General features: G+C 41.0%; 1 protein-coding gene across 1 annotated transcript in view; it reads left to right on the top strand.

Annotated features, from left to right (window-relative positions):
* FHOD3 (formin homology 2 domain containing 3) overlaps window positions 1–15,360 on the top strand; it is a 406,356-nt gene that overhangs the window by 166,135 nt on the left and 224,861 nt on the right. Inside the window, exon 5 of the mRNA XM_023532085.1 lies at window positions 6,075–6,180. Coding sequence (XP_023387853.1) covers window positions 6,075–6,180 — 106 coding nt within the window. The remainder of the gene's footprint in view (window positions 1–6,074; window positions 6,181–15,360) is intronic.

Here is a 15,360-nt window from a genome sequence, read left to right as displayed (position 1 = left end):
GTATCATACTTCAGCTTATTTACTGAGAGCAGGATAGATGTAGGCATGACTGGCATAGCTCTAAGTAAATATCCCATTGTATGAATGAAGCCCAAGTTGCTTTGTTCATTTTTCTATTGGCAGTTTGGTTTATTTCCAGTGTTTTGCTGTTATAATCCATGCTGCTGTGGACATGTCTCCTTGTGCCCATGTGCAGGTGTCTCTCTGGTTTCATCTCATCCTTCTCTCCTAAGCCTTCCCTCTGTCTCTGCCTTGAGAAAGTCATGAGCTTAGTGAAGAGGGCTAGGACAGGTATGCTTATGGGCTCCAAGACTATCACTCGTGTGAGACTGCAGAGGAGAGGGACAAAGCCAGAGGAGGAGGACGAGGCTGCTGTGCCTGGGCAGGATCAGGAGATGGCTACATAGAGAAGGTGACATTTGTGTTGAGCCTGTGTCTGTGTAGGTTCATCATTCTTTCCATTATAGTTTTGGACTCTAGGGCATATTCCAATTCTTTTCAGTTCCCATCCTGTATACATCCTTAAATTATCTTTGTCAGGAATAGTTCTAGCCAGAGTGGCAGTCTCCTTCATGGGTATCTTCCTGTCTGAGAGGGAGCAGGCAAAAAGACAGGCCAACAGTCCCTCCCATCTGCATGTTGTCCTTCCATTCTTCCTTAAACTTGTTCAATCATGCCTTCATATTTTTCTCACAACACTGTCAACATTTCTGGAGATGAGTCCTTTTTTCTCTTCTTCCGACAGCTACAGGTGTAAATTTGTCATGTCTTTGCCTTTAGGGTGCATATTTCAGAAATGCCTAGGGATTTGGGGTTTGCCTTGGTTCAGGCCATTTCTTCTGGAGAAATTGCAACAGCTGTCCATGGGCACTGCTGCTTTTAGTCCTCCCCAACTCAGTCCATTCTTCAGCTTCCCACAAGAGGGGTTTGAGGAAGTCATTCTCTTGCTGGTTCCATATCACCTTCTGGATTACACATGGATTTCTCGGTATAACATTAAGGCCCTCTGGATCTGTCTTCCGCGCATACCTCTTGGCTGCATCTTGAGTTCCACCCGTGATTGCATTTGGGTAAGCTGCGCTCTCTTTATTCTGCATCTTTGCCCCTGGACCTATTGCTTTTATCCCAGAATGCATTGCGTCCGCCCCCCCCCCTCCCGCCCCCCATCCACTCTCTGTGTCTCTCATTTTCCCTCCTGGTATCTTCTCCTGTAAATGACCCCTCACCATAGTCATGGTCCCTCAAAGTACTTCTGATGTCCTCTGTGCTTATGTCTAGTGTAGAACTTAAGATACTTCAGGGTACTTCTCTGAGTCCGGTTATCTGGGAGCTTCCTGGTTTCCATTGTTGGGTCCTTGGATCTTGCACAGCGTCTGGTGCCACTTAAGCGATGGACAAATGGACTGGGTAAACCAAATGTCTGTCTTCAGTCTTTCTTGTCTCTAATTTAGTAAATGCTTCACTGACTAATTACTTGTCCTAAAGTTCCACTTCCCATGTATCCATCTGCGTCTCCTTATTCCTTAGCTGAGCAAAGAAAAACTTCTTCACCCTCCATTATATCCTCCTTTGGAACTCAGATCCCTGACTGCAGTGGGGCTGGACTGATACAGCACCACCAGAGGGCCATGTTCATGACTCTCCTCACCCTAACTCATTTAGTCTCTCTGTCCCCCTGCTCTTTCCATTGTTCAGCTTTGACTTCCCTCAAAATCTGTGTTTGCCTTGTTGAGTATCCAGTTGGTGGCAGAACCACACAGAGAAGAGCTATTCTAAGTGACTTTAAAACACTGTAATTTGTGCATCTTGAATAAGATATACCCTAAGAACAGAAAGAACCACACATATACACAAAATGAACTGTTTACAATAATCACATTGGTGGTGGTAGTATTGGTGTTGCTATTCTGAGACTGGTGTGTGTGTGTGTGTGTGTGTGTGTGTGTGTGTGTGTGATGTCACAGTCTTGTCATTCTTAGTGTTCTTAGGGAATAGGATTCTTGGTCTATTGGAGATAGAAGGTAGAAAGGTAGATGACGATAAAAACTCTGTTTTGCTGAATTGGAAAAATCAGATAGAACCCATAGTATACATTATTGTAACAAGCAAACGGGCATAGTTTTAGCTCTGTTTATAGAAAAGGACTAGAAGCAATGATCAACCCACTAGCAAAAAACACCACTAGCAACAGGTTTGTGGTCTTAAAATACTGAAAGGAACCAGAGCTATTTGGAATAGCTGATTCTAAATTTGGAGCAGGAAATGTGTAAAATAAACTTAGAACATTTTATATAGATAGCAAGGAAGCTATCAAATACTTCTAGGATTATTGCCAAAATAACCCAGGAAGAGTCTCTTACTGGCTTGCTAAAGATGGGATGGTATAAACATCATTAAGGATAATAATTGCAGTGAATTGAAACACATCAAGTAAATTTGCTTTAAGGAGTTCATACTAATACTAGAAAAAAATCCAGTAGATTGATTACCATGGGAAGATACTAGTGAACTAGCTCATTATTTTGAAAATGAGTAAAGTTTTAGAATCTCCTATTTATCTTGCCTTTCCCTATAAAATTTAAGATGACAAATAGTAGTGAAGGGAAGTTTTGTTTATAAAAATATTCCAGCTAATAAGTAATAAGGAATGATAGAATTAGAATATCCTGATTTTGCAGTCCCTGAATTAATGGATGTAGGTGTTGAGCATCAAGAGCTGCTGAGGTGATGGAAATGAGATACAACCAGATATAATGTGCTCCATCATGTGCTATCATCAACGATGTGGTCAAGCCAACAAAATCAATCCTGGATCCGATCATGCCTCTATATGCAGTCACCAGCTTATAAATGATCTAGGTCTGAGGTACATGTTAAATGACACCACAAGAGTGTAATCAACAAAACCCAGATTGTGGGCTACCCTACAGTCTTCAGTCTGCAGTCTTCCTTGTCTCTAATGACCAAGTTTCTTCAATGCATACATTTCAAGGAAAAATAAAGGATGAATTAAAAGACATTTAAAAGTTATATCAACTAATTGCCACATGTGGATCTTATTTGGATCTTAATACAAACTGTGCAAAACAACGTAAGAGAAATTTACTGACTGGACATGTGATAACATAAGAAAGTATTAATTTTTTAATTATGAGTAGATAATTTGAAAGAGTTCCTATTTTAGAGCTGCATATTGGAATACTTATAGATTAAATGATGTGATGTCTGGGATTTGCTTGCTATCAGAAGTTTATAAACTGTTTGGAAGACCACCCACGTAGGCACAAAATAGTTGTAAACCACAGAGCAAGGATATATTGAGAATTGAATGGATTACACAGGTTGCCATCTGTCCAGGCCCTAGATCACCTTTCTCACTCACGAGCCTGTCTCTCCTTCACCAACTGTGTTTTCTACATGTGGAGGTTCTTTTTGGAACTAGACTTGTAAGGGAGTAAAAACAAAAAACAAAAAATAAAAAACACACAATAAATACTAGAGCCGTTGGTTATATGAATTGAGTTGAATATTCTTTGACTAACTGGCATTAAAAAATGATCACAGGTTAACTACCACGTGGTTATTATAGAAAATTCTGAAATGCGGAGATAATCACTTATCATTCTAGTCAGAAACCAGTGTTTTAAAAAATAATTTATTAGTGCTTATATCTTTTAGGATATGTGTTTAAATTTGCTAGTTTGGAAGATGCTCTTCACATTTATTACTCATAAATTTCTATTTCCTAAGTGCCTTATCTACATGTGTGTGTACATTTTAGAGTTCTGAATTATTTTTATAAACACTGTCTACTCTGTCCAGTGCATTTTCCGAGTGCCTTTGCCAGACAGTCAACTCTGCTATATTAATATTAGTGATTAGCTTGAGTGGTTTCTTGAGAGCTTGTTCTCACTTTTTTTACCATGAAGTCATGTGTGAATCTAGTTTTAGTTAAAGTAATAAACATTTGTTACATGCTTGGAAAGACTTTCTGACTAGACATGAGCTCATCTAAATGTTCACTTTTCACATATGCTGGTGGAAAAGGATATGGATGGAGAGAGAATTATTTTTTATTTCCTTTATACATGTGAGTGTAAAGTAATTTTCCAAAAACTCATGAGATTGTCCCATTTTCTCTTGCTTTCCAAAGCCATGATTATCTTGAAGTCGGAGTTAACACAGCTGTCTCTCATTACCTTCAGGGCACAAGCATCGCCCCCGCCTCCCCCGAGCGCCCTCTGAACACTGAGAGTGCTTTCTTGGTTCAAAGGGAGCCTTGGCCTGGCCTGCCCACATTTAGCTCAAGTCCTCCATCCATATAATTGGAAAATGCCATAAAGTCTAAATGAGGGGCTGATTTTACATAGAGACTAGAGAATTATGCCAGTTTGTCTAAATTATTTTTTCTTTTTGGAGATAAACCATGGTTGCTGACCATTCCTATAAGAATAACCTTTCATTATTCCATTAAGCTTTCTACTATTTACATCACTGAGGGTTTTTTTTTCTGTCGTTATAATCGAGGATGAATGTTCCAGTTTGATCTTAGTTGCATTTTAGGCAAGGCACTGTCCAGTTGGGGAAATCTCCTGAAATAGTAGTGGAAAACTCCCTCTCCTAGAGCTCCATAGAAGTGGCTACTACATGAAAATGACTAGGCTTGAGGGCTGACCCGACATAAGTGATCTTGGCCAAAGATTTGCCACTCTTGAGTCTTTATCTGTAAGGAGAAGGTAGGATTGGATCATTGGTTCTTGAACTGGTTGGCCTTTAGGGATTTCCTGGGCTTTAATAGCAAAGACTGGGCCTCTCCCACCCCAGAAATTCTGGTTTAAGCCCATCTAAGGAGAGTCCTGCTTCCTATTCCTTTCTAAGCTCCCAGATGATCCTGGAGTAAAGGAGTCAGGGTTGAGACCCATCTGAGCACTTCAGAATCACCTGCATGGCTTGGTAAGCACAGGTCACTTGGTCCTGCAGTAGTTTCCTGTCCTGTAAGTTCACAGGTGACGCTCTCACTGCCTGTGGGTCTGGTGACCTCTTTGTGAACCACCGAGTAGATGACTCCTGAGGCTTCTTCTGTGTCCTGCCTTCTGCAATCAGGTCTGCAGGCAGACCAAAGTCGCTTTTTTTAAATTAAATTAAATCAAATTTTTAAAATTAAATTTATTGGGATGACATTGGTTAATAAAGTTATGTAGGTTTCAAGTGTACAATTCAATAATATGCCATATGTATATTACGTCATGTGTTCACCACCCAAAACCAGATCTCCTTTCATCATCCTGTATTTGACCCCCTTTACCCTTATCTACCTCTTCCCCACCCCTTTTCCCTCTGGTAACCACTAAACTGTTGTCTGTGTCTATGAGTTTTTGTTTGTTGCTTTCAGTTTTATACCCCACATATGAGTGAAATCATGGTTCTCAGCTTTTTTTGTCTCACTTATTTCACTTTGCATGATGTTCTCAAGATCCATCCATGTTGTCGCAAATGGCAGTTCTGAGGGGTAGTGTGGCTGCTCCAGATACACAACTGGCTGGTTCTGCTCTCTGCCTCCCACTCAGGAGGTGGAGAGGCAGCTTTCTTACTTTCTGATACCATTTGTAAGATTTTTGGGAGCCGCCATCCTTAAGGACTGTCTTTGGGACACATGAGAGGCTTTGAATCGTTCACTTGATGATTTGTGCTGCTATCAAATGTTTCCTGTTAAAACCCAGTGAGCTTCATGTGGCCAGTCCCTAGGGACCTGTGGGGAAGCAGAGCCTGGTGATTTCTAAAGAATGAAAAACAGAACACTATAAATTTTCCTGACAGGGGATTCGTTTGCTTTATCTTTATTAGATTGCCCAGAAGGCAATAATTGGTCTTTGGCAAACAACAATGTGAAAATTGGTTATAAAATTCCTCTGGCAACAGTTAAGATGCTTCATTTGAATAGAGCAGAACAGTCTTTAGGGGTCGGTCTGGCTTCAAAGGCTTGTACATAGTTTTAACAGCACAGCCTGGATGGAGGATGGACTGGGATGGTATTTAAAGTCTTTCTTTGTCCCCCCACCCCTCTTTCTCACCAGGATGACAAGGATTTGGTGCATGAATTTGTCGTGGCTGAAGGTCTGACCTGTTTGATCAAGGTGGGAGCTGAGGCAGACCAGAACTATCAGAACTACATCCTGAGGGGTAAGTATGACAGGCTGTGGAGTGGCCAGCCCCTGCTACAAGGGAGATCTGGGGTCCCCTACAGGAACTTCAATAAGAGCTTTTTACAAGACTTGGATTAAGGAGTAAGGTGATGAAACCACCCTGTAGCAAAAGATGACACCTTCATCAGGTTTTGTCAATTTTCAGTAATTAGTGACTGAGTTAATTTTACTGATTTTCATATGAAATCTCTTCCGGTTATTAAGAAAAAAGAACGTACTCTGCTCTAGGTTCTTTATAATTTCTCTTATTTGGTAAGGAGACACATTAAGTGGACTTGGGTAAATCTTGCCTTTCAGCAGAGAGCCACTCAAAACCAAAGAGGCCAATTTATTTCCTGGAAAAAGTATTTTCTCCAACTTGAGTTATCACTGGGAGTGCTTGTCAGAAGTGCATAGTCCTCACCAGGTCCTCTTGTCTCTGACTTGGTAGGTTTGGGGTGCATCCAGGAATTTACATTATAAAAAATGACTCTGATATCTACCTTATAATTTCATTTTTTATAAAGCAATGCACATGTGGAGTTCAAAGCACTGATTACTGTTTCAGTTCATAAAGTTAATGCTCTTCTCATATAGTTTTTTATGCACCTTCATATAAACTAATTTTATTTGATCCTGTGAAAAAGACCTACGAATAACAAAGCAGGAATTGTTAGATTGGACCATCTGAAACCTCTGCTATCAACAGTTTTAGCCTATAAAAGGAGAAATTTAATATAGTTTAATATCATCTCCATTCTGCAACTGAAAAATTCAAGACTCAAGGAAATGGAGCGTTTGGCTAATAAAGTCACTTTCTCTAATGTGTGGTCAAGCATGGCCATGACCAGCCACTGGGGCACATCAAGGCTGAAGAAAGTTTTGTCCCCCCTTCTGCACTGTGTGCCTGTAACCTCACAAAGTGTTCTGTGTTCGTATAAAGAAAAAAACGTGTTCTGTGTGCCTGTACCCCACATCGTGTTCTGTGTTCATATAAAGAAAAAAAAAACCCTCCTTTTCTTTTCCCTTGGGTGAAGGAAAAACACACAAAACGTGTGATTTAATGTCAAGCGTCCATGGTTGGTTGAATGAGACAGCCCAAATGGAACAGTCTCCTATGGCTCCTGATTTGTTTTACTTGAGAAGGTGCCTTATGTTCTGTGTTGCTGCTACCTGGCACATTGAACTCTGAGACCTTCTTCCTTTTCCCTGTTCCCGGAGAGCCACTGTAACAAAAGGCAGAAGTAAAAGAGGAAACTTAGGGCTCACTTAAAAAAAATTTTTAAAGAATGTATTTTCAAGTCAGTGTTAGTTTTTTTTTTTAATTCATTTTGATAAATGCCAAATATGTGCGTGTAAGAGTTTCTCAACCTCTGGTTTTTCAGTCCGTGGTGTTTGCGAGGCGGGGGAGTTGTCTCCTTTAGTTGACCTTTAATCTTTTCCTGGTTGTGTGGTAGATCCTCATTACAAGTTGTTGGCAGAGAGATTGTTTTGGTGAATTTTATGATACTGTCCCCAATATAATTAAACATTTATATGAAAACTTTTGTGGTATGTGTTGACAAATTAACCATACACTTTGTCCTGCTGTGATGTCTCCAAATGCAGCTGTCTTTCTATGTCTGAAGAGACAGAGCAAGTCTTGATTCTCATCCTCATATTCCATTTACTCTGGTCTAATATCCCAAGTAGGGGAAGGCATAGAAATCAGGGTGGGAGAGCTTCCTCTAGTTTATTTTTCAGGTCACTTATGGATGTTCATAAGTTGAACCATGTGGAAGGAAATATACCTAGAATGGCCTAATTCTGAACAATGGGTCCAAAATGAGTGTGTGTATACACACACACACACACACACACACGTATATGTATATATATGTATACATATGTATATATATACATATATGTATGTACGCATGTATATATACATATGTATATGTATATACATATAAACATATATATACATACATACACACATATACATATACATATATACATATGTATGTATACATACACATATGTATATGTATATGTACACACACATATATACATATACATATGTGTGTATGTATATGTACATGTATACACATATATATTTACACACACATATATTCATATACACACACATATATGTCTATACGCGCGCGTGTGTGTGTGTGTGTGTGTATATATATAGTTATGTTTGAAGTATACATCCTTTTAACTTTACAAAAAGAAGTTTTCTTCAGTGGGTGTGCACATTAAAAAGTACACACATATGAACCTCTATAGAATTAATATTATAATAATCTATGTGTTTATCTTTATTCTTCCAACCTTTATATAGGAGTGTAATGTATATGTGCATTTTTATAGAGTAATCATCAGTGTAAACATCTACATTCATCTACATTATAAGGCTGGGGAGAAGGGAGGGCTCTGCCAGCTGTGGTCAGCTCCCTTTTATCAGGAAGGTAAAATTCTTGTCAGAAGTCCCTCGCATACCTCTATGGATTAGAACTGGATCACATGACTGCCATAGCTGCAAGGGAGGCTGGCAGAGTGAGTATAGTAAGTCCTCACTTAACATCATTGATAGGTTCTTAGAACAGTGGCAAAATGACATGTAATGAGACCTATTTTCCCATAGGCTAGTTGATAGAAACAAGAGTTAGGTTCCTATGGCATCTCATGAGTGTTATAACAAAATGGCATTGAATGAAACAGTGTTATTCAAGGACCTGCTGTGTCTGGTTTCCTGGACTCTAAGAGGGTGCAGCAAGAGACCTGAGGGTTACCAGTGCTTGCCACATGCTGAGAAAGCCTTCTAGTGAGCAGCCACATAGTAGCCTGGTTGAAGAGCTTCCCTGAAACTGAAGAAATGCTCGTGCAGGGGGCAGAGTAAGATTAATGGCTTCCCAGGGTCCCAAATGGTGAATTGTGTGACTTGTCCTTCCTCACAATGAAAGATGGTTTTTATATAAAAATACTCGCTACCTTAGGGAATGCTTATCACTAAAGTAACAATTTGCAGTGTTCTGATCAGTATTAGAAAGGTGCCAAAGGCAGTTACCAAATGTTTAAGAATCAGAATGCCTAAGCACAATCAGGGAAGAGCCCTGTCAACTACTTGCTGCTTCTCTGGCTGTGCAGAAAATGCCACCAAGGGAAGACCCTTACAGTAGACAGCTCTTTCTAACATGTGAGGAGACTACACATTTTCATTGCCATCACCTGGACCTTGTCTTCAGAGTTTGGTTTTCCAGTAGCCTCCGTAGAAGGCTTACCATGTGTTACCTGGAAAATGATCAAGTGCTCACTCTCACTGAGGTTACGAGAAGGTGTCCTGCTTTCCACGTATGGAGATGCCTTTGCATGCCTGCCCCACTTCAGCTAAGTCTCAGAAGTATCGGGGTAACCAGGGCACTCTGCAAACATCAGCACATTTTGATGCATTTGACTGAAATCTATGCCAGGAAAGTACCTTCTGAGGGCTGTAAATGACAGATTTCTTGGGGTGTGACTTTTGTGTTTTTATATTAGGAAACTATCATTTTTTCCTAGCCCCCGTGTTGAATCACCCCTTCCTGACTTTGGAAAACTTATCATGTAGGCTTTTTTAGGTTGTGATCAGCTGTTGGCAGCCAGTAGACCAATCAAGGATAACCTTTGAATTACTTCTTTATTTGTCCAACCACATTTTAACCACGTTATCTTGGGTGAGGTATGGTAAGGCCAGAGACAGTTCGAGAAAAACTGGAAAGAGTTACAGCTTTGTAACTCAGTTACTTGGAGAGGATACAGCATGTGACATAGGGCCACTCAGGGCCAACGGGGGGTCCTCAGGAGGTAGAATCTTTGTTGTGGCTTCCATGGGGTAAGCAGGTTCAGGATTGGCTACTTTGTGTTGTTTCAGTGGGCCCTAAAGCTGGCCCTGGCTGATCAGGGTGAGAACTCACGGCCTGGAGTGTAAGAGCTGGACATGGCAGGTGGTTGGGGATGTGGAATTAATAGGGTGCTGGAGAAGAGGAACTGATGGACGTCTAGCCACAGGCTCAGTGTTGGATCAAGAAGGTGTTTGAAAAAAACTACATTACACACCTAGTAAGAAATAAAGCAGGCATCTCTGGATGTTAACAACCAAAAAAATAAAGAAACCCAAAAACGCATATTACAAACTGTAATGTGAGCGGCTTGTTCAGGTGGAGGAGCGTGTCCTCACGAAGTTACCTCAGGAACTCTACTCTGTGCAACCATGTGCAAGACCCCAGATCCAAAGGAAACAAGTGCATTTGGAGAACCCTGTGCTTTCCACATCTGCTTCTAGATCTCATTTAATTTATTTTTATTTTCGTACTCAGCCCTCCGTCAGCTCTTCTTTTAAGGCCCAAGAATCTGTTGCTTTTAGTAGAAGATGTATCTGCTGAGAGGTAAAGATAGGTTTTGAGTTACGGTGTAGCCAAGTGCTCTCCAAAAATTGAGACGGCTCCTGGGAAGAGGCCTTAAATGTACAACATGTAGAAATAATATTTATCTGGCTTATTATTCTTGGATGATTACAGCTAATGATCTGAATTTTTTTTTGTGATAGTCAGTATTCAATATAAATCTACTCTGGAATTTGTTCCTCACAATTATTCTTATTAAAGTCGGACCTAGAGTGGTATATTCCTGGGAACATAAACTCTCCAAGCACGTACTGAACCTTTGCTGTGGGCCATGTCGGTCAGTCCCAGGGATGTGACAATGAAACCAAGATACATCCCTGCCCTGGAGAAGCTCCTGGAAGGGGCTACACATGCCCCATTTTATGTGTTGTACCACACTTGTCTCATATGTTTAGAAATTGCACATAGATGCTATGTGGAATTGGGAGAAGAGAAGAGATAAGGAGAATCAGTAAGACCAGCCACCTTTTCTGGTTGTACCTCAAGAGAAGCTGCCTCTTAAGAGCTAGTTTGGCATGGAGAAATTTGATTTGATACTTTTACCTAAAACAAACTACCCATTAATCATAAAATACCACCTCAGTCATTATCGGAGCTGGATAAGATCTTAGAACTCCTTAAGCTCAACTCTTTAATTTTAGGAGACAACTGCAGGTATTTTGTTTGCTGCCATAGTATGTTTTTAAAAAATGTTTTAGTGGTTGTCAACATTAAAAATGAGAGATTTAATCCAGATTTTAGATTTCTTTGGAAAAACTACAACTCGAGCAATTTAGTGCCTTGCCAAATATCACTTAACTATATTCCACTATAGGAAAAAAAGGCCTTGCATATTAGGCAGTCTCTTAATAAGGATCAGGACTTCTGGACAGATGGTTTCTGTCGGCATCTACGTCACCAGGAACAGAAATATATCAGACAGCATAGAGAGATTTTATGTTAGCAGGCAGTGGTACAGAATGATCAAATAGTAATTAAACCAACATCCTCCATCTCAGAAGAACTTAAAGTACTTGTATTTTTGGCATTTCAGAGCAAAGGTGGAGAGCAGAGGTTGAGTTCAGACTATAGATGTGGGGAGGGCAGAGAGGAGCTCAAACTAGCCCCGAAGTGTGGAGATGGGAACAGGAGGGGGTGCTGCTCACTTCCTGAGCTGAGGTCAAGTCCTTGGCTATCGTGTTTTCTGCTGAACAGCCTGGCCTGACTGTCCTGGATCCCCTGACTCTGGTCCTGGAGTGCCCTCAGCTGCCTGGAGAATCCTTCCTCTCTCCTGCCCCTTGCCGTGAGCTTTCTGTGCTCAGTCAGGACATTAGGTTTAATCATGGTGCCGTATGGCCCGGCTTTGGTGTGGATGACACAACTGCACCAGTGTCCTAGTAGTGCTGTCATCCACCCCAGGGGGCGTTGAGGCCAGTGTTGCAGATGGCATCCTTCCTCCCTTGATGGCTCTTCTTTTCCTGAGTCAGAGTGACAGGGACTATTCCCAGTTGGGAATCCTGTTGGCTGTCACAAACTGAACCTGCAGTAGTTCATTTGCCCAGTCTACTGTGTTAAAATATTTTAAATAATTATGAACAGTTAAAAATGGGGAGATTTGACATAAAAATATGGATTTCTGGCTTTTCTCGAAAAGCTGAAAGCTTGAACCTGCACAGGATCTTCATTGTTGTGTGGCCGCAATTAGCTGGAGTTGGAAGAAGCCGCTCCCTTTACATGGGACACATGGGCTCTGTTTGCTACAGTCCCCACGGCTCCCTTTGGTTTACCCCTGGGTCACTCCACTTTGTTGCCTCTGTGCCTCCTAGGCATATAAGTTTGAGACCTCTGACTAATGACATCACAATCTGTGAAATGAGAATTACAGTTGTCTGAAGTAAAAGAACCTAGCGTTATTACAGTTGGACATAAGTTGTGATGTTACTGCTACTTTGCAAACTTGGTTCTCAAGTCCAACATGAATACGTTTTTTATCCCCTCACCCTCGAACCCTGGCTTTTCTCAGTATTTGAAAAGCTCAGCATTGTCTTCTGCCTCCTCTCCGACCCCAGCCCTTACATGATCATCTGAGGATAGACATCCTGTCAGCACATGGACAGTGATGTCTTATAGTCTGAACAGCCAAGCTTGAGAAACAGAGTAGGCGATCGAACTTGTAATGTGATAACAGTGAGGATTTCATCTCAGTTCTGAATTGTAAGTCTCAGAATCCACCACAGAAAGTCCTTAGGGTCTACCTGTCAAAGGAGAGGTCCAGGCGAGGCCCAGAGATAAGTGTCAGAGGGAAAGGGCCAGTGGAATAAAGGTGGCCTAAGGTAGACATGTCTGAAAAAAAAAATTGCATAAAAACTGAGTGATGTGAATATTTTTCTTAAAACAGAAATTCTTTTTATCATTTTTTATTATGTAATTTGTGAACACACAGTTGTCTGAAAGCAAACAGCATAAAAAGGAAAAACATAAAAATCACCCATAATCCCATTGAACAAAGATGTCCACCATTTTTGACACACAGGTGCACGTGCTTTCTTTGCACATGCCTTTTACAAAAATGAGGAGTCTTTTGCATATGCCGTCAGCCATGTTTCCTGGAAGGGAATGATGTGAAAGCACAGACCTTGGAAGCTGTCTAGACCTCAACATCACCTAGACCTTGGCACAATTATTTAACTTCTTTAAAAGCAGCTTCCTCACCTGTGAAAGGGAGATCATATCTACTTTATAGGAGTGTTGTGAAAATTAAAAGTCTAAAGAAAAGTCTAATAGTACTGAACTGTAGCTATGACAGTTATTTTCAATAATAATCAATGATATCAATGCAGTAACCACCTATTGTGGGCTGAATCATGCATATTTAAAATGTATATGTTGCAGTTATAACCCCTCAATACTTCAGAATGTGACTGTATTTGAAGATAGGACCTTTAAAGAGGCAATTAAGTTAAAATGAAGTCATTGGGTCTTGATCTAGTATGACTGGTGTCTTTATAAGAAGAAGAGACTAAGATACAGACTTGTGCAAACCTGTGCAGCCCTGTGCAGGGGGAGACGATGTGAAGATGGTCATCTACAAGCCAAGGGGGGAGGCCTCAGAAGAAACTAACCCTGCTAACACTTTGACCTTGGACTCAGCCTCCAGAACTGTGAGAAATAAATATCTGTTGCTTACACCCCACAGTCTATGCTATTTGCTATGGAGCCCCAGCAGACTGACACACCATCCTTGCACAAAAATCTCTGGGAGTTATTAGGATATTACCTAGGGTGAAAGTCCTAGAAGTAGAATTGTTGAATTGGAAGATATGTACACTTTCATCTTGTTTTAGGTTGAATAATTGCCCTCAAGAAAAGATATGTGAATTTACGCTCCCATCTGTGTTCTCCATTTCTGCTCATTTACCCCAGGCCGGGGTGATCATTCTTCATAATGTTTGTCATTCCTGTGATTGAGACACACTTATTCTTGCTAATGAACTTTATAGTCATTTTTATAAAGTATTTTGTAATTTTGGTTGTTGTTGCATTAAATTTGTCAATTAATTTGGGAGGAATTGACACCATTAAAAACTATTGCTTGCATGCACTTCCATGTCCTGGGACAAATCCTTTCCAAGAATTTATTCTTCATCTAACTCTTGTGTGCAATGTTCATTTCCTTCCCTTTCATTACAGAATTTTATACATATCCTCCTGTGGAGTTTTTGTATTTGTTTTTTTCTTGTTTATTCATTTATGAATCGGGCCTTGATATTTACCACATGATAGAGTGAGAGGATTCTCTTGGGTCATTTTCCTGTTTATTTTGTAAATTTGGTTTGGGAATGTTATCTTGGGTGTGTTTTGCTTTAGTCAGGGACACTTGTGTCTTGGGGCCTGGGTTCCTCAGTTGTGGCAACCACTTGGCAAACACAGTAAGTCTTGGAACCTGTGGATTTGAAGATGGCTCCTGCCTGCTCATGACGTGGGAATCAGCAAAGTGTTTAAAAGCCATCACACGACAATTAGACTCCAGTACAGCAGCCAACGAGAGAGCAAGTTCATAGGAAGACCTGCCCCAACACAGTTACACCTAAGTATATTTTCAGCTTGAATTTCTTATTTCTGCCATCTTTTGGAATAAATTATTTTTCTGCTTTCTGTGGGGGAAAAAAAAGTCCCTTTTCTCTGAGGGAGAGTTAGCCGCCTTTCCTTGTATTTACATGTTTGGAACTCTTCCTTTGAGCACTGGACTAGGAGCATGTCCATGTCCAGTGGAGACTTGGTCTTTCAGTTTCGGGCATTCACCAGCTGTGGCTTGTGGGCTTGGGGAGGGCTGGAGAAGCTGAGCCACTCAGAGGCGGAGGATATGGTCGTCATGTCGTGTTTGTTTGTTTTTTCTTTCTCCCATAGTTGTTGAAACCTCTGCTTTTGGCATCTAATGTTCTCTGTGCCCTGGTGTGTTAGACGTCGGCCTGACCTTTCTGTTCATGCACTTGGCACGCAGCTGGGGATGTGGCCACCAGGTTGAACCAGTTGCAGACCTGCTGAAGGGTTTGGTCATGGCCAGGGAAGCCACAGTCTGCCTAGATTGGGGAGGGAGGCTGAGTCACTTTTGCTGCTGCTGTTGGTTCATGGTGACAGAAATGGCATTCTGAATGTGCTGAGTATTCCCTCTGTGGCCCCTTTACTACCCCTCCATTCCCACTGCATCAGACCTGCACTCCTCTTTAAAAGCTGGCTCTGAGGATAGCTGAGAGCTGTACCTGTGTCCTTCA

The sequence above is a fragment of the Pteropus vampyrus genome, unplaced genomic scaffold (genome assembly GCF_000151845.1).
Source record: "Pteropus vampyrus isolate Shadow unplaced genomic scaffold, Pvam_2.0 Scaffold3, whole genome shotgun sequence".
Classification (NCBI taxonomy): Eukaryota; Metazoa; Chordata; class Mammalia; order Chiroptera; family Pteropodidae; genus Pteropus; species Pteropus vampyrus.
Note: the sequence above shows the minus strand (reverse complement) of the source record. Positions and strands in the feature narration are given on the sequence as shown.